Source organism: Carcharhinus amblyrhynchos, chromosome 23 (assembly GCF_965287045.1).
Source record: "Carcharhinus amblyrhynchos chromosome 23, sCarAmb.v2.hapA, whole genome shotgun sequence".
NCBI lineage: Eukaryota > Metazoa > Chordata > Chondrichthyes > Carcharhiniformes > Carcharhinidae > Carcharhinus > Carcharhinus amblyrhynchos.
In genome coordinates, this window is record NC_137346.1 from 44459990 (window position 1) to 44482139 (window position 22150).

At 46.2% G+C, this 22150-nt stretch overlaps 1 protein-coding gene across 2 annotated transcripts; it reads left to right on the forward strand.

Annotated features, from left to right (window-relative positions):
- The first annotated feature begins 5850 nt into the window (after window positions 1-5850).
- c1qbp (complement component 1, q subcomponent binding protein) lies at window positions 5851-20677 on the forward strand. 2 transcript variants are annotated; one of them, XM_080210752.1, is made up of 7 exons: window positions 5851-6109; window positions 6687-6837; window positions 8477-8564; window positions 12785-12847; window positions 15719-15814; window positions 19752-19874; window positions 20187-20677. In XM_080210752.1, the coding sequence occupies exons 1-7, from the start codon at window positions 5875-5877 to the stop codon at window positions 20331-20333; spliced, it is 903 nt and encodes a 300-aa protein (XP_080066878.1). In that variant the 5' UTR covers window positions 5851-5874; the 3' UTR covers window positions 20334-20677. The 2 variants fall into 2 exon arrangements, with proteins under 2 accessions (XP_080066878.1, XP_080066879.1); XM_080210753.1 differs by lacking the exon at window positions 12785-12847.
- Window positions 20678-22150: the final 1473 nt, after the last annotated feature.

Here is a 22150-nt window from a genome sequence, read left to right on the forward strand (position 1 = left end):
AATAAGGGGACCAAAATTGTACACAGTACTCTAGGTGCGGCCTCACCAGTACCTTGTACAATTGCAGCAAGACCTCCCTGCTTTTATATCCCATCTCCCTCGCGATAAAGGCCAACATTCCATTTGCCTTCTTGAGAATCATGAGGACTCTTTCTAAGCATGATGGGAAATAGCCAATACATAGGCATGATGGGTATGTAGACAGCACCATAGGAACCCAACTAAAAATCACAAGTCAAAAGACTCACCGATCTTCACAGATAGGTAACTTAATATAAGGTGGTTACAGCATGGACTGGGTGACATTAGATCCAAGTCATTCACAGCCACCCAGTGAGATAACAGGAACACAGAATATTTACAATGTAGAAGGAGGCCATTCAGCCCATCAAGTCTGCAACACCTCTCTGAAAGAGAATTCTACCCAGTTCCACTCCCCCGCCTTATCCCTGTAACCTTCCACATTCTTTCTTTACGGATAGAATTGGGGATAGAAAGATTGAACAAATTGGGGCTCTTTTCCCTTGAAAGACGGCGACTGAGGGGGGATCTAATAGAGGTATATAAGATTATGAAGGGTATAGATAGAGCAAACAGAGGAAAGCTATTTCCTATGATAGAGGCACACAGTACAAGGGGACGTGGGCTTAAGGTGAGGGGGGAGAGGTATAACACGGATATTAGAGGGAGGTTTTTCACACAGAGGGTAGTGGGGGTATGGAATGCTCTGCCAAGTAAGGTGGTGGAGGCAAACACGCTAGAGTTGTTTAAGAGTAACTTAGACAGGCACATGAGTGGGTTGGAGATGGGTGGATATAGGAGATTGTTTTAAATAAGGTTCATTAGCATTGGGGCGTCCCTGGTAAGGTAAATGGATATGGCACGATAATTTTTTTTTCTCTTTTCATTCACAGGTTTTAAGTCGGTCCACCTTGTTGTCCAATGAGGGGCATACACGCGATGGGTCGTACTGGGGCTGCTCTTGGTTGTTCGAGATTGGCCTAGTGCTTCATGTCGTTAGTGTGTGCTTAAACTGGACCAGATACTGGGCAAGACGACAGCTCAGTGACTATCACTGTTTGCTGTGCAGACACATGGATTTGGGTCGGTGTCTGTGGGAGTTTGCGCATTCTCCCCGTGCTTGCGTGGGTTTTCTCTGGGTGCTCCGGTTTCCTCCCACACCCCAAAGATGTGCTATTAGGCTGATTGGAGGTAATAAATTGTCCCTAAATTAGTTTCCCTCAATGTGGATGGCCATAAAACAATAGATAAGGGTCATGGGTGGAGGTGGGGACTGGTGGTGTTAAAATGGCGGCGCGGGCTCGTTGGGCCGAAGGGCCTGTTTCCCGGGCTGTTTTTGTTCTTTGTTCTTTGCAGCAAGCCAATTCTCTTTTGAATATCTTGATAGAACCCGCCTCCACCGCTCTCTCAGGAATTTTATTCCAGGCTCCAATCACATTCTGGGTGAAATCTTTACTCATCATATCACTTTTCCTCCTTTTTTTCAATTATTTTGAATCTGTGCCCTCCAGTTCCTGATGCTCTTTTTAAGTGGGAGCAGTTTGTGACTATTTAACCTGTCCATAACCCTCAGGATCTTGAACATCTCTAGAATCGTAGAACCCTGCAGTGCTGAAAGAGGCCCTTCGGCCCATCGAGTCTGCACCGACCACAATCCCACCCAGGCCCTACCCCCATATCCCTACATATTATACCCACTAATCCCTCTAACCTAGTCATCCCTGGATACTATGGGGCAATTCCCTCAATGTGGAATGCCATAAGCATAGATAAGGGTCATGAGTTGAGGAGGGACTCGTAATGTTAAAACGGCGGCACGGGCTCGTAGGGTCTGTTTCCCGGGCTGTTTTGTTCTTTGTTCTTTGTTTCTTAATTTCTTAGCACGGCCAATCAACCTAGCCCGCACATCTTTGGGCTGTGGGAGGAAACCGGGGTGCCCGGAGGAAACCCACGCAAACTCCACACAGACAATGGAGCCGTGAAGCAGCAGTGCTAACCACTGTGCTACCGTGCCTCTATCGAATCTCCTCTCAGCCTTCTCTTCTCCGAGGAAAACAGTCCCAACCTCTCCAATCTATCCTCATATCTTCAATTCTTTATCCCTGGAATCATCCTTGTGAATCTCCTCTGTACTCTCCCCAATACCTTCACATCCCTGCTCAAGTACGGTGCCCAAAACAGGATACAGTCTCCAGATGAGGCCTAACTACAAGTTCAACATGACCTCCTTAATCTTGTACTAATTGCTTCTATTAATAAAGCCTAAGATACTATATCTGCTCTCTCAGCATGCCCTGCATCTTCAAAGAGTTACGTACATATATTCCTAAACCTCCTTTATTTTGTATCGTCTCTCCATATTCTTCCAGCCAAAATCACCTCATATTTCTCCGCATTGAACTTCATCTGCCACTTCTCTGCCCAATCCACCAATGTCCTTTGAAGTTCAAGACTACCCTCACCAGGTTGTCCTGTGGCACACTGCTTACCTTTGTTCTGCCATTTACACATTCTGATCTCTTAATGGTCACGATTTGCACCATTCTTAGCCATGCTCGCCATTATTTACATCCCTTTGTCTTTTTGTCCATGACATCTTTATCAATCTCTCTTGTCTGCACCAACTGGTAGCTCTCTATCCCAATCCCTGCCACATTCAACACAGTGCAAACAGGCTCACAAGTTGCGCCGGACATGTCCCTACCTACTAGGCTTATCTATAACCCTCTATCTTACTACGTCCCATGCACTTATCCAAAAGACCCTATTGAATCCGCCTGCACCACCACCTCCGGCAGCCGATTCCACGCACCCACCACTCTCAAGAACATTCGCTCTGTTCTCTCTCCCCAGGTACTGTCAGACCTGCTGAGATTTTCTACCATTTTCTGAAATAATTATCCTCACAGGTTACGTCTGAGAAACAATCTTCCGGCTTAGCAAAGGTGAAAACTGGCTACTTCTTTTGGGAAATTGTATCTGCCACTGCTATTGTTCTGATGTTAGCTGTGTCTCTCTCCCCTAGTTAGTGTCTTAGTATAGTGTTGAGTTATACCATTTCTTTTCCTTTGATGTTACCCACCATGAGGAGTCAGCTTTTGGCAGGTACCTGTCAATTTCCTTACCTGCCAACTTTGAAGTTACCACTTCTATAGCTCCACTTTTTCTCTAGTCACATATGTAAACACTTATTTTCCATTGATTTTTACAGCATCAGTTATCCAGATGTCTGCCTCGAATCAGCTCCTTTGGTTTGTTTCCTTTTATCCATTGTTTAATTTTGTTTTTAATTGTAATTCTTAACAGTTGCTAGTCTCTTTTCATTCTCTCCCCTTGATATTCTGATTGGGTTTTTCACTCCACTCTGGTCTTTCCATATCTAGCCTGATTCTTCATTGTATTTCCTACCTCACATCTGTTGACATCCAGGGAATTCCAGATTTATTTGTCCTATCTTTCTCCTTCAAGGGAATATGCATTGACATTGCTGGACACTCCCTCTTTGAAGGCGGCTCATTGTTCAGGCATTGTCTTTTCTACCAACATCTCTTGACTCAGATGCATTCTTATCCCATTGAAGTTGGCTTTCCCCCAATTAATTATCCCTGCTCTGGATTGTTCCTGGTCCTTTTCCATGGCCAATCAAAACCTTATGATAGTCACTGTCCCCTAAATGCTATCCCACTGTTCTTTGATTGCTGGCTGCTTTTCTGAGGCAGCGGGAAATGTAGATAGAGTCAATGAATGGGAGGCTGGTTTGAGTGATGGACTAGGCTTCATTCACAACCCTTTGTAGTGCTGTGTGATTTCTTCCCTACTTCACAATCATTCATTCCTTTTTCTGTTGAATGTCTGCTGGGGTGAGGAAGGTCCACACCACCCCATCCTCAGCCCTTGCTTGGCTCCTCAGTCCCAGAGTTGTTATTTTTATTTTTTCACTGGATGCAGGTGTTGCTGGCTAGACCCATCCCTAATCGCCTGTAAGAAAGTGGCGGTGAGCTGCCTTCTTGAAAACAATGCAGTTCATGAGGTGTAGGTACACCCACTGTGCTGTTAGGGAAGAAATTCCAGGATTATGACCCAGCGACACTGGAGGAACCGCGGTTTATTTCCAAGTCAGGATGGTGAGTAACTTGGAGGGGAACCTCCATCTGGTGATGCTCCCCAGGTATCTGCTGCCCCTTGTCCTCTGAGGTGGGGCTTCAACAACATTCTCAATCTCTGATTGGCTCCTCATTCTCAGTCTCAGATTGGCTCCTCATTCTCAATCTCTGATTGGCTCCTCATTCTCAGTCTCAGATTGGCTCCTCATTCTCAGTCTCTGATTGGCTCCTCATTCTCAATCTCTGATTGGCTCCTCATTCTCAATCTCGGCTTGGCTCCTCATTCTCAGCCTCTGATTGGCTCCTCATTCTCAGCCTCTGATTGGCTCCTCATTCTCAGTCTCTGATTGGCTCTTCATTCTCAGCCTCTGATTGGCTCCTCATTCTCAGTCTCTGATTGGCTCCTCATTCTCAGCTTCTGATTGGCTCCTCATTCTCAGCTTCTGATTGGCTCCTCATTCTCAGCCTCTGATTGGCTCCTCATTCTCAGCCTCTGAGTGGCTCTTCATTCTCAGCCTCTGATTGGCTCCTCATTCTCAGTCTCTGATTGGCTCCTCATTCTCAGCTTCTGATTGGCTCCTCATTCTCAGCCTCTGATTGGCTCCTCATTCTCAGCCTCTGAGTGGCTCCTCATTCTCAGTCTCTGATTGGCTCCTCATTCTCAGCTTCTGATTGGCTCCTCATTCCCAGCCTCTGATTGGCTCCTCATTCTCAGCCTCTGAGTGGCTCCTCATTCTCAGTCTCTGATTGGCTCTTCATTCTCAGTCTCTGATTGGCTCCTCATTCCCAGCCTCTGATTGGCTCCTCATTCTCAGCCTCTGAGTGGCTCCTCATTCTCAGTCTCTGATTGGCTCTTCATTCTCAATCTCTGATTGGCTCCTCATTCTCAATCTCGGCTTGGCTCCTCATTCTCAGCCTCTGATTGGCTCCTCATTCTCAGCCTCTGAGTGGCTCTTCATTCTCAGCCTCTGAGTGGCTCTTCATTCTCAGCCTCTGATTGGCTCTTCATTCTCAGCCTCTGATTGGCTCCTCATTCTCAGTCTCTGATTGGCTCCTCATTCTCAGCTTCTGATTGGCTCCTCATTCTCAGCCTCTGATTGGCTCCTCATTCTCAGCCTCTGAGTGGCTCCTCATTCTCAGTCTCTGATTGGCTCCTCATTCTCAGCTTCTGATTGGCTCCTCATTCCCAGCCTCTGATTGGCTCCTCATTCTCAGCCTCTGAGTGGCTCCTCATTCTCAGTCTCTGATTGGCTCTTCATTCTCAGTCTCTGATTGGCTCCTCATTCTCAGCCTCTGATTGGCTCCTCATTCTCAGCCTCTGATTGGCTCCTCATTCTCAGCCTCTGAGTGGCTCCTCATTCTCAGTCTCTGATTGGCTCCTCATTCTCAGCTTCTGATTGGCTCCTCATTCCCAGCCTCTGATTGGCTCCTCATTCTCAGCCTCTGAGTGGCTCCTCATTCTCAGTCTCTGATTGGCTCTTCATTCTCAGTCTCTGATTGGCTCCTCATTCTCAGCCTCTGATTGGCTCCTTATTCTCAGCCTCTGATTGGCTCCTCACTCTCAGCTTCTGATTGGCTCTTCATTCTCAGTCTCTGATTGGTTCCTCATTTCAAGCCACTGATTGGCCCCTGAATCCCAGTTTTTGATTGGTTACTCAGCTGGTGGTGACCTTGACTGCCTCTGATTGGTGGGGCGGCTCTGGGGTGTATTTCCGGTTCCGGTTCTTCTCCTTTCCCCCACGCTGCCGCCATGCTCCGGTTCCTCTCCCGGGTTGTCGCCGCCTCCTCCCACCTGGGCCTCCGGGCCGCCCCGCCGCTCCCCTGCGCCCTCCGGCCGGTGGCTGCCCGCGGCGCAACCGCGGGGATCGGCGGCCTCACCCGCTCCGTGTGGCTGCTCTGCAGCTCGGCATCCGGCCGCAGGCCGCCTGGAGCAAACCCCCGCCTCAGCGGCCTGTCCTGTGGCTGCGGAGCCCTGCACACCGAGGGTGAGGAGGGGGGGAAGAGATGGGGGGTGGAGGAGGGGAGGTGGGGGGGGATAGGGTGGAGGAGGGGAGGGGGATTTGGGGGTGGAGAAGAGATGGGAGGGGGGTGGAAGAGAGGAGTGGGTGGATGGAGGAGGGGGGGACAGGGTGGAGGGGGCTGATGGAGGGGATGGGTTGGAGGAGAGGAGGGTGGAGGGGAGGTTGTGACAGGGCTGGTGGTGGGGAGGGGGTTGGGGATGGAGGGGAGGTGGGAGGGGGTTGGTGGAAGGATGGAGTGGAGGAGAGGTAAGGCCGGGGGGTGGCTGAGGGGGGGAGATGGGTGAGGGTGGTGGAGGAGAGGTGTGGGTGGAGATCTGGGTCAGCGAACCCCTCCTGTGCCACCCACCGCGTAGTGATTGTTTTACCCCCCACTACTGGTCTGTCCCTGATCCCTCAGTCAATTCCACAGAAGACTTGGTTCAATTCTGGTTCTTTCTCTGACAGTATAGTTGATTTGAAGGTTGAGGGTGCTGTGTTTGTACGTGTCGAGCACGATGCTATGTTTTAGTTTGATCCAGCTTATTCTCCATTCGTTCTGCAGGTGACAAAGCGTTCGCACAATTCCTCACAGATGAGATCAAGGAGGAGAAGAAAATCCAGAAGAGCTCGACACTGCCGAAGATGTCGGGAGGCTGGGAGATTGGGCTGAATGGGACTGAAGCTAAACTTGTTCGGAAAGTTGATGGTGAAAAGTAAGTAGAAACATTCAGGCTGTCGTTAAGAAAACAGCCAAATAATATATTTTCAATGGAGTTTAAGAGAAATTTTAGACAGAAGCTCTTGGCTTTTAAAATAGTGCCATGAGATTATTTAAAATCTACCTGAACTTGTGGATGAGGTTTTGGCACCTCTGACAGTGCAGTACTGAAGGGACAGCCAGGATTGTGTAGACAAGCTCAGAGTGGAACATGAACCCATAAACTAATGGGGTAAGAGTGTTTACCGTGAAAGCAACTATCTTTGGCGGGCCTTGTTGCCGCTACGGAGGGATCTCCCCCAATTACCTTGGGGACCTGGGGTGGAGGGTGCTGCACGCAGCAGTGCTGCACAACCGTAGGATTCACTGGTTCGCGGACTCCCGAGACTGCTGTTTCTGTGGCCTCGGAGTCCGTGGACCACGTCTACATTTTGTGTTATAGATTGCACTCCCTTTTTGATTTTCTGAAGAACCTTTTATTGGTGTTCTGTTTGCATTTCAGTCCCACGCTCCTGATCTACAGACACCCGGTGCGGAGAGGGGAGGGTCGGGATACCGATCTCCTCGTGAACCTGCTCCTGGGCCTGGCGAAACGCGCCACCAACAGGTCCAGGCAGCGGGTGATCGACAGGGCCGTCCGTCCTGACTGCCTGCCCCTCTAACGTGGCTACGTTCGCGTCCGGGTGTCCCTGGAGAGGGAGCACGCGGTGTCCGCGGGCACAGTCGAGGCCTTCCGTGCCCGTTGGTCACCGCAGGGACTGAGGTGCGTTATAGACCCCGACAATCACATTTTGATTTGACTTGTTTTAAGTTTCCTTTGTACTTTTTGTTTCTGTTCGGGCCGTTCCCCCTCCTTTTGGGGAGCTGCCCCCTTTTTCTTTGTCCGAATGTAATTTAAGTTTGTTTGCTTGGTTCGGCTCACCCGAAAGACCAGCCCTCTCACTTAACTACTTTGGTCTTAAGTTGAATGTGGAATGATGGCACAGTGGTTAGCACTGCACCAGGGACCTGGGTTCAATTCTAGCCTTGGGTCACTGCCTGTGGAGTTGACACACTCTCCTGTGTCTGTGTAGATTTCCTCTGGGCGCTCTGGTTTCCTCCCACAGTGCAAAGATGTGCAGATTAGGTTGATGGGCTGTGCTAAATTGACCCTAGTGTCAAGGGGATGAACAGGATAAATGAGGGGTTACGGGTGGGATTATGGTAGGTGCAGACTCAATGGGCTGAATGGCAGCCTCCTGCACTGTAGGTATTCTATTCGAAATATATATTCTAAATATGTATTGAAAAGTAATTTTAGGAAGTATTTTTTATTCTCTAAAGCTTGTGGTATCAAACCGAGAGTACAATGCCAACCATCACAAATAAATTTATATTTACAATAACAAATTTTAAGAAAGTTCGGGTTACTTCCACTCTCTTTGCAGTGCCAGCATTGATTGCATCTCGTGCTGTTTTTCATCACAACTTTACCCTATTCTTAAATATTGTTAAATTCTCTAACAGTCCTGGGATTAAATGACCTTGTTCCTGTGTCCTGTCACTCTCCTGATTTCAGTTGCTGGAGCTGCAGCTTGTGCTGCATACTTGGTATTTATTCCTGGCGGTGACTATTAATATCTTCCCGTTTGCAGGGTCTCAGTCTCCTTTAATATCAACAACAGTATTCCACCAACCATGGAGGAGGAGCCAGAGGAAGGGCAGAAAGATGCAGAGAATGAGGTGAGATGGATTGATCTACCATAGCGCACTCGAGTTAGTCACTTTGGTGAAGATGGGAGGTGGTTAAACAGGAGCAGACTGTGAGGGTAGGCTGCTTTGAGTGTGATTTTTGCATTGATAGCTAATGCTGGAATTTGGACGGGACAAATTCCAGACGTTTTTAAAACACTGTTTTGCGATCACTTTTTCTACAACAAAAAACAACGGCATTCTTAGCACTGTCATCCAAAAGGTGGGGGCATACTGTTCAAAGGGAGTTGCCCTGGGAGTTGTTACAATAACTCTGCGCCCCATGAAATCTCATGGCATCCGGGCAACCGTAAGCAACAAAACCTTATAGCCTCTTGTCCCCCACTGAGGGTGATGAATCAATCCTATATGTCGAACACTACTTGGAGGAAGCACTGAGGGTAGCAAGGGCACAGAATGTACTCTGGGCTGGGGGACTTTAATATCCATCACCGAGTGACTTTTAACATCACAACTGACCAAGCTGGCTGAGTTCTAAAGGGTCTAGCTACTAAACTGGGTTTGTGGCATCCTCGCCAAGCTGCCTGCCACAGATGCATTTGTCCATGACAGTATTGGTAGGATTGACCATCGCACAGTCCTTGTGGAGACAAGGTCTCACTTTGCATTGAGAATAACCTCCATCGTGTTGTGTGGTACTATCACCGTGCTAAATGGGGTAGATTTTTAAAATTCTTTCCTGAGTCTTTATTATTGCTATCTAGGCCAGCATTTATATTATCCTTCTGAAGGTGGTGATGAGTTGTCTCCTGAATCCTGCAGCCCATGTGTAGGTACACAGGCAGTGCTATTAGGAAAGGAGTTCTCAGATTTTGATCCAGCAACAGTGAATGATCAGTGATATATTTCCACGTCAAAACAGTGAGTGGCTTGAAGAAGAACTTCCATGTGGTGGTGTTCCCGTGTATCTGCCGTCTGTCCCGACTGTCTGCCCCTCTACCGCGGCTACGTTCGCGGCCGGGTGTCCCTGGAGAGGGAGCATGCGGTGTCCGTGGGCACAGTCGACGCCTTCCGCGCCCACTGAGCACCGCAGGGGCTGAGGTGCTTTATAGACCCCGACAATCACATTTTGATTTGACGTGTCTTAAGTTTCCTTTGTACTTTTTGTTTCTGTTCGGGCCGTTCCCCCTCCTTTTGGGGAGCCGCCCCCTCTTTCTTTGTCCGAATGTAATTTGTTTGTTTACTTGGTTTGACCCGAAAGACTTGACCTTGCCCTTCTAAGTGGTAGAGATTGTATGGAAGTTACCATGATGAATTCCTGCAGTGCACATTGTAGATGGTACATGCTGCTGTTCTGTGTTGGTGGAGAGAGTGAATGTTGAAGGTTTTATGTGGAATGCCAGTCAAGCAGGCTGCTTTGTCCTGGATGGTGTTGAGTTTCTTTAGTGTTGTTGGCACTGTATTCATCCAGGCAAGTGTCCTTGTCAATGGTGGACAGATTTTGGGGGAGTCAGGAGGTTTTACTCTACACAGAATTCCCAGCCTCTGACCTGCTCTTGCAGCTGCATTATTTATACGGCTAGTTCAGTTTCTGGTTACTCCCAGGGTGTTGAGAGAGTGGGAATGTTTGCTGATGATTTTACAACGTTCATAATTCTTAAGATACTGAAGCAGTTCATGTCCAAATGCAGGAAGGATTGGACTGATAAATGGGAAGTAACATTTATGTGTCTCAAATGCCAGGCAATGACCATCTCCAACAGAGAATCTAATAAGCTTCTCTTGACCATAAAACATAGGAGCAGAATTAGGCCACTTGGTCCATCGAGTCCGCTTCGCTATTCAATCATGGCTGATATTTTTCTCATCCCCATTCTTTCCCCATACCTCCTGATCCCCTTATTAATCAAGAACCTATCTATCTCTGTTTTAAAGACACTCAATGATCTGGCCTCCAGAGCCTTCTGTGGCAAAGAGCTCCACAGATTCACCATTCTCTAGCTGAAGAAATTCCTCCTCATCTCTGTTTTAAAGGACGGTCTCTTTAGCCTGAGGTTATTCCCTCTGATTCTAGTTTTTCTTACTAGTGGAAACATCCTCTCCACATCCACTCTATCCAGGCCTCGCAGTATCCTGCAAGTTTCAATAAGATCCCCTCGCCGCTCCACCCCCCTTGCCCCCCCCCCCCCAAAAAAAACTCCAGTGAGTACAGACCCAGAGTCCTCAGTCGTTCCTTATACGACAACTCTATGTTCCAGGGATCATTCTTGTGAACCTCCTCTGGACCCTTTCCAAGGCCAGCACATCGTTCCTTAGATATTGAGCCCAAAACTGGTCACAATGCTCCAAATGGGGTCTGACCAGAGCCTTATACAGCCTCAGAAGTACGTCCCTGCTCTTGTATTCTAGCCTTCTCGACATGAATGCTAACATTGCATTTGCCTTCCTAACTGCCAATTGAACCTGCACGTTAATCTGAAGAGAATCTTGAACATTGACTCCCAAGTCCCTTTGTGTTTTTGATTTAGAAAATAGTCTATGCCTCCATTCCTCCTTCCAAAGTGCATAACCTCACTTTTCCACATTGTATTCTATCTGCCACTCCTTTGCCCGCTCTCCTAACCTAAGTCCTTTTGCAGCTCCCCCTGCTTCACCAATACTACCTATCCCTCTACATAATCTTTGTATCATCTGCAAACTTAGCAACCGTGCCTTCAGTTCCTTCCTCCAAATCGTTTATATATTGTAAAAAGCTGTCCCAGACTGACCCCAGAAGCATATCAGTGGTCACCGGCTACCATCCTGAAAAAGACCCCTTATCCCCACTGTCAGTCAGCCAATCCTGTATCCATGCCAGGATCTTACCCTTAACTCCATGGACACTTATTTAGCAACTTTAACGTTGTTATCTTCTTTGAATCCGAGTTGGATTTGTTGTTTTTGTGGACAGGACACGGGCAATTTCCCACATTGGATAGATGCCTGCATTGTAGCTGTACTGGAACAAATTTCCTTGAAGCACAGCTAGTTCTGGAGCACAAATCTTCAGTACTATTGTTAACATATTGTCAGGGCCCATAGACTTTGCAGCATCCAATCCCTTCAGCCATTTCTCGCTGTCAAATGGGGTGAATCAAATTGGTTGAAGACTGGCATCTGTGACCCCAGAGGAGTCTGAGGTAGATCATCCACTCAGCACTTCTGGTGAAGATTGTTGCAGGTGCTTTAGATTTGTGTGTTTTTTTTGCATTGATGTTCTGGGCTCCCCCATTACTGAGGACGGGGATATTTGTGAAGCCTCCTCCTCAGCAGTGGTGCTACTAGGAAGTCCCCATCGTGCCATTCTCAGTGCTTGCTCCAAGTGGTGTTCAACATGGAGGTGAACTGATTCATTTTGACCAGCAACTGAGCTGCTCCCTGGAGGATGTCAGTGGTCTGAAAGAAAGTTCTGTGTGTACTGGAACCCTGCTACAGTGGATGGTCGTGCTGGAGTGAACCTATTGGTTTGACTGTATCAACTGCGACTTGGGAGCGGTGAATGAATCACTTACCTCCCTCAGATCCCTTTTCCCACATTGGTTCTTCAGGTAGCACCAGACCTCTAACCACATGGCATATACGAGAGCCGATGCCATTCAGCTGAGGGGTGGCCTGGAATACCTCTATATAGGAGCAGGTGTGGCCAGCAAACGGATGTCAAAAGTTGCCCAAGTGCCTGTCAGATTGTGATTAGAGAACTTGGAAAACTCTGTATTTGTCTCATGTCCATTCCCCATCGATGTCTGATACAATACTGTCTGGAGAATACAGTCATATCACCAGTTCTGATGTAGTTATTGGATGGAACTGTGCTGGGGAGGGAACACGAAGACCTTATCTTTTTTATAAACCAATCACCATGCAAACAACGCTCCCTTTAAGCTGCATTTCAAAGCTTCTTTGTGTGAGTCAGTCCCTTTAAACGACCGTGATTACAAGGCCGCACAGGAGAATTTAAAGGGGTCAAGCAGTGGGAGGGAATTCAGGCACATGACCCTTTATCTTCAAACTCATTTGTTCTTTCCTCATCCCAAGCAGCTTTTGATGGTTTTATTCACTTGGGTGTTCCCTTATTCTGTCTGCTTTGTTCTTTGAAGATCTTCCTTCCATTTCCCTAACTCTTCCGCTTTATTACCTCCATCTTTATCCTTTTATTTCTTCCCATCTCTTTTTCAACGTTTCTCTCTACAACTCTCTCCTCTGACCTGAAGGGCCAAGCTGGCAAACGGAGGAAGTCTGGCAGTGTCGAGACGCTGCAGGGACAGAAGGAGCAGGTAGGGGAAAGTCATAAGAGTCCTTGTAATTACCAGGGACAGACAGGGACCTGTTGGTGAAGTGAGATTAATCTGCAAATTTAGCAGAGTTTCTCAAAGGAAACATGCAGCGCGAGGAATCTAGTCCTAATTCTCTGCAGTTGCTGGGTGTTTCGGGTATTGAGGTCAATTGGAAAGTAGTTAAACACAGGGGCAGGAGTAGACCATTTGACATTCATTCAGATAGGTTCATGACTGATTCACTCATCACCATTTTCCCGCACCATCCCTGCATCCCTTGTTGTCTTTGGTGTTTCCAAATCTTATCAACTCTGTTTCAAAAATATGCAGTGACTGAGCTTTCACAGCCCTCTGGGGTAGAGAATTCCAACAGTCTACCATCTTCTAACTGCAGAAGTTCCTCCTCTTGGTCCTAAATGGTCTACCCCTTATTCTGATACACTCCCCTGGGTTCTGGCCCCGCCAATCAGGAGAAACATCCCTCCTGCATCCACCCCATCAAGAATTTAGTGCCCTACAATGAGGTTACCTCATCCTTCTAAACTCCGGAGAATATAGGCCTATTCTCTTCGATCTCCCCAAAGGAGGGGGGAAGCGAGGAAGAGCACGGGGAATAGGTGGGGAGTAATGGGAAGGGCGAATAACGGGGAGGAGGCGGCGGTGAATAATGGGGAGGGGAAATAAAAGGGATGGGAAGTGGCAATAGGTTTCTTAGTGTCGCAGGAAGGCATATGTTAACACTGCAGTTGAATTAATGAAAATCCCCATTACAGGTTGGAGTAGTGGTGGCACAGTGGTTAGAGCTGCTGCCTCACAACGTCGGGATCCTGGGTTCGATCCTTGGCATGGGTCACCGTGTGGAGTCTGCGTGTTCTATCCGTATCTGTTTGGGTTTCCTCCGGATGCTCTGGTTTCCCTTCACAGTCCGTGCAGGTCAGGTGGATTGGCTATGCTAAATTTCCCCTTAGTGTCAGGGGATTAGCAGAGTAAATGAACATAGAAAAACTACAGCATAAACAGGCCCTTCGGCCTACAGGTTGCGCCGATGATATCCATACCTACTAGCCTTACCTATAACCCTCAAATCTATTAAGTCGCGTGTACTCATCCAGAAGTCTCTTGAAAGACCCTATCGAATTTGCCTCCACCACCACTTCTGGCAGCCGATTCCACTCATCCGCCACCCTCTGAAAAAATTACCCCTGACATCTCCTGTGTACCTACTCCCCAGCATGGGGTTGCAGAGATGTAGCCTGGGTAGGATTGTGGTCGGTGCAGACGTGATGGGCCAAATGGCCTCCTGGACTGTAGGGATTCCATGATTAGTTTGTTAAACCATTTGTAGCCAGTATATTCTTCCTTGTGTAAGGAGACCAAAATTGTACACGCCACTCCAGGTGTGGTTTCACCAAGGCTCGAATCAATTGCAGCAACACTTCTTTACTCTTATATTCCAATCTCCTTGCAGTATAGTTATACCATTTCCTTTTCTAATTGCTTGTTGCACCAATATGTTGGCTCTCAGTTACTTATGAACAAAGATACCCAGGTCCTTTTGGACATCAACACTGTTCAACCACTCACCATCTAAATACTCTGTTTCTGTTTGTCCTACCAAAGGGGATAATTTCCCATTGTTCTACATTTTATTCCGTCTGCCGTGTTTTTTGCCCTCTCATGAAGCCTGTCTAAATTCCTTTCAAGCCCCTCTGCCTTCTCCTCAACTCACATTTCCATAAGTTTGAAGCCATCAGCGAACTTGGAAATAATACATTTGTTTCCCAAATCCAAATCATTGATAGAGATTGAATAGCTGTGTCCCAATTACTGACCCTTGTGGTACCCCACTGTCAAGCTAAGAATGGCCTGTTAATTCCTTCACTCTCCATTTTCTGTGTTAATCAATTCTCAGTCCATGTCGATATATTCACCCCCAATCCTCTGTGCTGTAAATGAGTCAATGCTTGTGTTTTAAAAGCCTGAAGGTTGGGGGAGTTGTTAAGGGAAGTTTTGGAGAAAAGAGAGAGTTAAGTAGGAGATTCCACAATGAATTGTGAGTTCAGCACTGCTGAACTTCAGAGAGGAAAAGTAGACATTTGGAGCTTTGCAAGAAACAATGTTGAAACTTCCAACGTTGTGCTGTTAATGTGGAGAATGCCTGCTGGTTCAGATGGGGAGATGTTGGAGGCTGCAGATGAAACGGCTCCCTACGATAGGAGCTTTTTCTAATGGTCTGTCCAGGAGTGCATTGTATTCAATACTTGTATATGATTTGGGCTTTTCTGCAGTTGTGGTTGAGCCCTTTTGAGAATTGAGTTGGTGGAAAAGCCGAATTTCACTTGGCCACATTAACCATGCAGCAGCTTTGAAGTCCCAGGAAGAAGGTCAGGAATATTGACAATAAAAGACAATTGATCACAGCGGGTCCTGAATCCCATGAATGGATTGAATCTGGATGTTTGACGCCCGTTGCGCAGAACAAGATGAGGTGATTGAAGCATTGAACTGCGTGGAGGCTCAGTCTGGTAAACACCAGAGAAAGCTAATGGTTATAAAGTTAATTATCAGCGAAGGAAAGGGTTATTGGAAGAAAGCATACCGCAGGAATGACGTGGAGATGAGGGGAGGGGTTAGAGCAAAGAGTCTGAGAACCCATAGGCTTTGGCTTTTTACTTTGTCTCCTGTCTCCACACCCCTGCCCCCTCCACCACGACCACCCACAAGCCTGCAACCTTGTTCAGGGAAGGCGAATCTGGTTGGAGGTTGATGCTAACTTCTTCAGGTGTACACAGTGCCAGGGTTGTAATCGATTCAAAAGTAATCGCCTAAAGTGTTATGCCTTGTATCTAACAGAGTTGAATTTATTTGCAGCCTGAAATAATCTCAACCCCAAACTTTGTTGTGGAAGTGACCAAGCTATCGAACAATCAGAGCCTGGTGTTTGACTGTCACTACCCCGAGGATGAGGTGAGTATTCCGGAGGCAAGCGATGTAGATTTTCGCTTTGTCCTCTACAAATTCATTTACAGATGAACGTTAGAATGTGTTTTGTTTAATACTTGGTTTATGTTATACTAAAAGCACAAATGTTTGTTAGAGCACTTACAAAACAACCTTTGATCATTTACGTATACATCCAAGTAGACATCCTGTAAATTATATTTCCACGGCGCAGTATGCAATGGAAGATTGTGGAATTCTGGCTGAGATACGAGAGATAAGGGAAGGCACTGCTGAAGGTGTGTTGCTATTTTTGGATATGTGGATTGGAATTGAGTGAAGCCAGTGCCATGGAGGTGGAGAACGAGTGCTGATGTGTAGCACAGAATCCTACACCACTGAGATTACCTTTCAGCCAATTGTGCCCATTCTGACTCTCTTAAAAGATCCCTTCCAATTTGTCCCACACTCTGGCTCTATTCCATAATCCTGTCATTATTTTTCTTCTGTGTATTTATCCAATTCCTTTGAAAGTTGGATTGAATTTGCTTCCGTTGCTCTTTCAGGCAAATTCTTTGACCAGTGTCGAACACTAGATGGAGAGGAGGTGGAGTGCTGGTGCACAGGTCACAGGATAGTCTTAGTATTGGGATGGGAGAAGTGGGAATTGAGTTTTCAGCTTGTTTGTGGATTATAAGGAAGGATCGGAGTAGCCTTTTTATTTCTGAGATGGCGATTGTAGCACTTCCAAAGGAAGATGGGGTGGTATCTGAAGAAGTATTTCCAATAGTGTGGGGTTGAGGAGAGGCATTGGTCAGGAATTGTAGGAATGGGCCTGGGATGGATGTTGTGGTAATGCAATCTTAGGGCAGGAATGCAGGACAAGAGTGGATTTGATTTATTATTGTCACATGTATTAATGTACATTGAAAAGTTTTTTCTTGTGCTGTATACAGACAAAACATACTGTTCATAGAGAAGGAAACGAGTGCAGAATGTAGTGTTACAGTCATAGCTAGGGTGTGGAGAAACATCAACTTAATCCAAGGCGAGTCCATTCAAAAGTCTCTCAGCAGCAGGGAAGAAGCTATTCTTGATACGTGACCTCAGACTTTTGTTTCTTTTTCTCAAAGGAAGAAGGTGGAAGACAGCATGTGCAGGGTGCGTGGGGCCCTTAATTATGCTGGCTCCTTTTCCCGAGGCAGCGGGAAATGTAGACAGAGTCAATGGATGGGAGGCAGGTTTACGTGTTGGACTCATGACCTTTTGTAGTTCCTCAGGGTCTTGAGCAGGAGCCATACCAAGCTGTGACACAACCAGAAAGAATGCTTTCTATGGTGCGTCTGTAAAAGTTGGTGAGAGTCGTAGCTGACATACCAAATTTCCTTGGTCTTTTGAGAAAGTAGATAAGCAAGCCCACCAATGCCTCTATAGTGTCGGCATAGGGGGACCAGGATAGGTTGTCGGTGATCTGGATATCTAAAAACTTGAAGCTCTGACCATTTCTACTTCATCCCCATTGATGTAGACAGGGGCATGTTCTCCTTTACGCTTCCTGAAGTCGATGACAACTCCTTTATTTTGTCGACGCTGGGGGAGAGCTTATTGTTGCTGCACCAAATCCTCAGTCTCGTTATTGTTTGAAATCCGATCCACTATGGTGGTGTTGTCACCAAACTTGAAAATTGAATTTGGGGGGAATTTGGCTGCACAGTCAAAGTGTATAAAGAGTATAGTAGGGGGCTGAAAGCACGGCCTTGTGGGGCACCGGTGTTGAAGATGATCGTGGAAGAGATGTTGTTGCCTGTTCTTACTGATTGTGGTCAGTGAGTTAGAAAGTTCAGTATCCAGTTGCAGAGGGAGGTGCCGAGGCCCAGGATTTGGAGATGAGTTTTATGGGAATAATAGTAGGCTGAGCTGCAGTCAATGAATAGGAGTCTGACATAGATGTCCTTGTTATCTAGGTGTTCCAGGGTTGAGTGGAAGGCCAGGGAAGTGGCACCTGCTGTGGGCCTGTTGCGTCGGTAGGCAAACTGTAGTAGATCCAAGTAGTCCGGGAGGCTGGAATTGATTCGCGCTGTGACTAACCTTTCGAAGCACTTCATAATGATGGATGTCAGAGCCACCGGCTGATAGTCATTAAGGTACATGAAGGTGAAGAACAGACTTGGATTTTCTGGGATGAGAGGAAGTAATGGGACACAACTAGCTAGGTCAGTATTTATTGCCCATCCCTGATTGCCCTTGAGAAGGTGGTGGTGAGCTGCCTTCTTGAAGCCTTATAGCCCATATGGTGTAGGTACACCTACAGTGCAGTTAGGGAAGGAGTTCCAGGATCTTCACCCAAAAACAGTGAAGAATGGACAATGTATTTGAGTTAGGGTGGTAAGTGGCTTGAAGGGGAGTTTGCAGGTGGTGGTGTTTGAGATAGAAGCAGAGAGATGGGAAGGTTTAAGGAAACATGTTCTTCAACAACAAAAGATTTTTTTGGGGGGGGAGTGGTTCTAGCCCTGTAGAATGTAATGCTCTAGTTTTACTTGTGATGAGGGATAACACCTCTTGGGTTAGAACCACAAACATTATGGTATGGAAAGAGGCCATTCAGTCCATCATGTCTGCCCCAGCATAAAGCTTGTTGCCCATTCAAATCCCACCACCTTGTATCTGGTCTGGGCTAGTTGCAGCACTGCAGGTGCAGATCCAGGTACTTTGTGAAATGAGTTGAATTCCAAATATCCATGTCCTGTCTGATCCTTATACCAATCACCTTAAATCTGTATGCCCTAGTGACGAACTTTTTCACTGGGGGAAACAGACCTTTTCTGTCCACTCTGTCTGGATCCCTCACTCTTGTTAGTTATGTCACCTGGGTTCAAACCAGACTCAGCAAAATGGGAGTTCAGTTGAGTATAAGTTTGTATGTGTCTGACTCAGGATTGACATATTGTCTGGGGGTAAAGTGGGGTGCAGAAGGATAGATTTCATGGGACCAGGAAAATTGAAGTGGGGTGATGAAGCAGTGAGACAGGTCAATTATATTCTGTTGAGTAGGATGGAAGATGAGATTTGAAGGTGCGCAAGGCCTTTTTATTTCGATGGTTAGATTGGTGCAGTGTGGGATAGGAGGTGGGGATGTGGGCATGAAGACTGGATGTTGTTACTATGAGCTGCTGAGGTTGATTTGGTAATTAACAACATGAGGTGGGAATCTATTTGAAGAATCAATGGAGGCCATATTCGTTGGGCATTTTTACTTGTCCTGAGGATGAAGTTGAGCCTTCAACTGTTGCAATCCTTGGTTGGTTCATTGGATTTTGGAAAAATGAGAGGGAATCTCATTGAAGCGTATAAAATTCTAACAGGGTTAGACAGGGTAGATTTAGAAAGAATGTTCTTTTGGCAGGAGAGTCCAAACCTGGGAGGGAATCACAGTTTGAGGACAAGGGGTAAACCTTTTAGAACTGAGGTGAGGAGAAATTTCTTCACCCAGAGAGTGTGGAATTCACTACCACAGAATGTAGTTGAGGCCAAAAATGTTTTGTGATTTCAAGAAGAAATTAGATATAGCCCTTGGGCCTAAAGGGATCAAGGGATATGGGGGGGGCGGGGGTGGAAATGGGAGGATCAGGAAATTGAATTCAATGATCAGCCATGATTATAATGAATGGCAGAGCAGGCTTGAAGGGCCAACAGCCATCTCCTGCTTCTGTTTTCAATGTTTCTGTGGTGCTCCCACAATGGTGTTGACCCATGGATTGGTGATCTCTGCAAGTCGGGGTGTGTCTTGGTTAGAGAATCTGAGGTAGATGATGCTCCCGTGATCCTGTTGCCGCTGATATGCTTGGTCAACGTTTACCAGTGGAACTGATTTAGAACCTGCATATTGAAGGTAAACCTGGCACGTAAGCATTCGGTACACTGTTTGAAGTGCTAGTAATTAACGTGGCGACTGATCTGGTTATAGATTGGACGTGGCGATGAAGATGACAGCGACATCTTTGCAATCAGAGAGGTCAGCTTTCAGCCCACTGCTGAAGACGATTGGAAAGACACCAGTTACACCCTTAACACAGATTCCCTAGACTGGGTGAGTGAGAGGATATCCTGAATATCTCAGCATGTTGTGAATGTGGTTGCAATTCTGGAGAGAGTTTCCGGCACTGAACTGTTCTCTCCTGTGGTTAGTGTTTTCTGCTCCATGTTGAACTTTTCTAGTTTTCATACCTCTGTGGGGTTTCTTCACTGGTGTATATGTTTCCTGGGGGCATGTCTGGTATGATTGGCACTGCTGTTGGGGTTTTCTAGTTGATGCTAATGTTGGGGTTTTGTTAATATTGAATTGTTTTTGGTGCCTTAGTGAATGCATATGCAAACCCTAACCTCCGCATTTGTATCTCAGGCCCTCTATGACCACCTAATGGACTTCCTGGCTGATCGTGGGATTGATAACACTTTTGCTGATGAACTCGTTGAGCTGAGCACTGCCTTGGAACACCAGGAGTATATCAAATTCCTTGAAAATTTGAAGAGTTTCGTCAGGTGCTAATAATAGTGCATATTAATAATTAGTGTCTCCCAGTTGCCTGACAAAGATTGCTTTGCGATGGCAATGTTTGTATCCAATGGCAGGATAAGCCTGGGCTTTAAATTATTTTACAATAGATTTTGTACAAAGATTTTCTCTGGTACTGAACTCTGTAATTAGCATCCATCTATATAGTCATGTATAAAGTAGTTTGAGATGCTGAAATCTCCAAAATGATGTCTCTGAATTATACACTAATTATGGAAGTGTTAAGTGTGTGGACACAGCTGCCCAATTATTTTCATGTAATCTCATGAACCTCAAATGTTCCCTAAAAAAATGAAGTCTTGATTAAACATAGAGAGGAATGAGTTCTCCTGGTTTCTTCAATTGGTGTTGAGTGGGGATGGAGGGTGAGTGACTTGGTGAATAACTAGCAACACTTTGCCGATGAGTGACAAGACTCTTGTGCAAAATAGCAGTTTTCTGGTTCTTGTTTCCAGATTTTGAGAAGTGACTGCTGTTTAAAATTCCGTATTAAGTGCTTGTTTATAACTTGGTGAGTTGGGAAAGTTGTCCCATGTTTTCATTGTGCGGTTTCTTTCTATTGCATCCTCATTCTTCAAATGGAATGTAATGATTTGAAAGGATATATAGAGAGAGCAAACAGAATGGGATTACAGAAAGACAGGCATTTGTACAGCAGGATTCCCAAAGTGCTTTATAGCCAATCATATGTTTTGCAAAGTGTGGTCACAATTAAAGGGAACAGTTTACATACAATAAATGATGTGATAAGGGTTAATGTGTGCTCTGAAGAAGTCTCTCAGCACCAGCTTTGGATAACTATAGAGTTTGCACATTACTTGTACTTGCATTCTAACCTTTAATGTTTCATGTACAAGGATAGCTAGGTCCCTCTGCACTGTAACAGACACATTTTCCCTTATTATACTTGGTTCTGCTAAATGTTTGCTTGCTCACTCAATCCTTATCTCTTTGCAAACTTTGTATCTTCCTCAACTTACTTTCCTAGCCACCATTGTTCATTTGTGATCAACACAGCAATGATGACCTGGCCAAATTGTGATGGGATGAGTTCTGCCCAACAATCTCCCAACAATTGTCAATATTTTACATATCATAATCCCTATAGAGCAGAAGGAGGCCCAGTATTGACTGCAATCCCACCCAGGCCCTATTCCTGTAACTTCATTTACCCTGCTAATCCCCTGACACTTGGGTCAATTTGGCATAGCTAATCAACCTAACCTGCACATCTTTGGAGTGTGGGAGGAAACCTGCACAAACATGGCTGGAATTGAACCAGGGTCCCTGGTGCTGTGAGGCAGCAGCAGTGTTGCAAATTCTCTGGCAAGGTGGCAGCTCCCTTGATGTTTTAATTAGAATTTCCAGCCATACAAGTTGTGTGCTGCCTCAATTTTAAGGATAGGCTTCTAAACCAGAAGAGTTTGTCTCCAAAAATTGAACAACTGCATGTTGAAGTAGGATTAAGTTATCTGGTTATGTATTCTATATTCGTTCAACATTGACAGCAGGGGAAGCGGCTGTCACTTTGAAGGAGCTTTTGTGGATACAATGAAATTGGTTGGGCAGTGAGACTGGTGGTCTAGGGTCACTTGTGGATAAAGAGGAGAGAGGTGAAGGGCAGTATAGTGGCACACTGGTCAGCACTGCTACTACAGTGCCAGGACCTGCAATTCCTAGCTTGGGTCACTGTGGGGAGTTTGCACATTCTCCATATCTGTGTAGGTTTCCTCCCACAGTCCAATAGACATGCTGGTTATGTGCATTAGCTGTGCTAAATTCTGTGTACC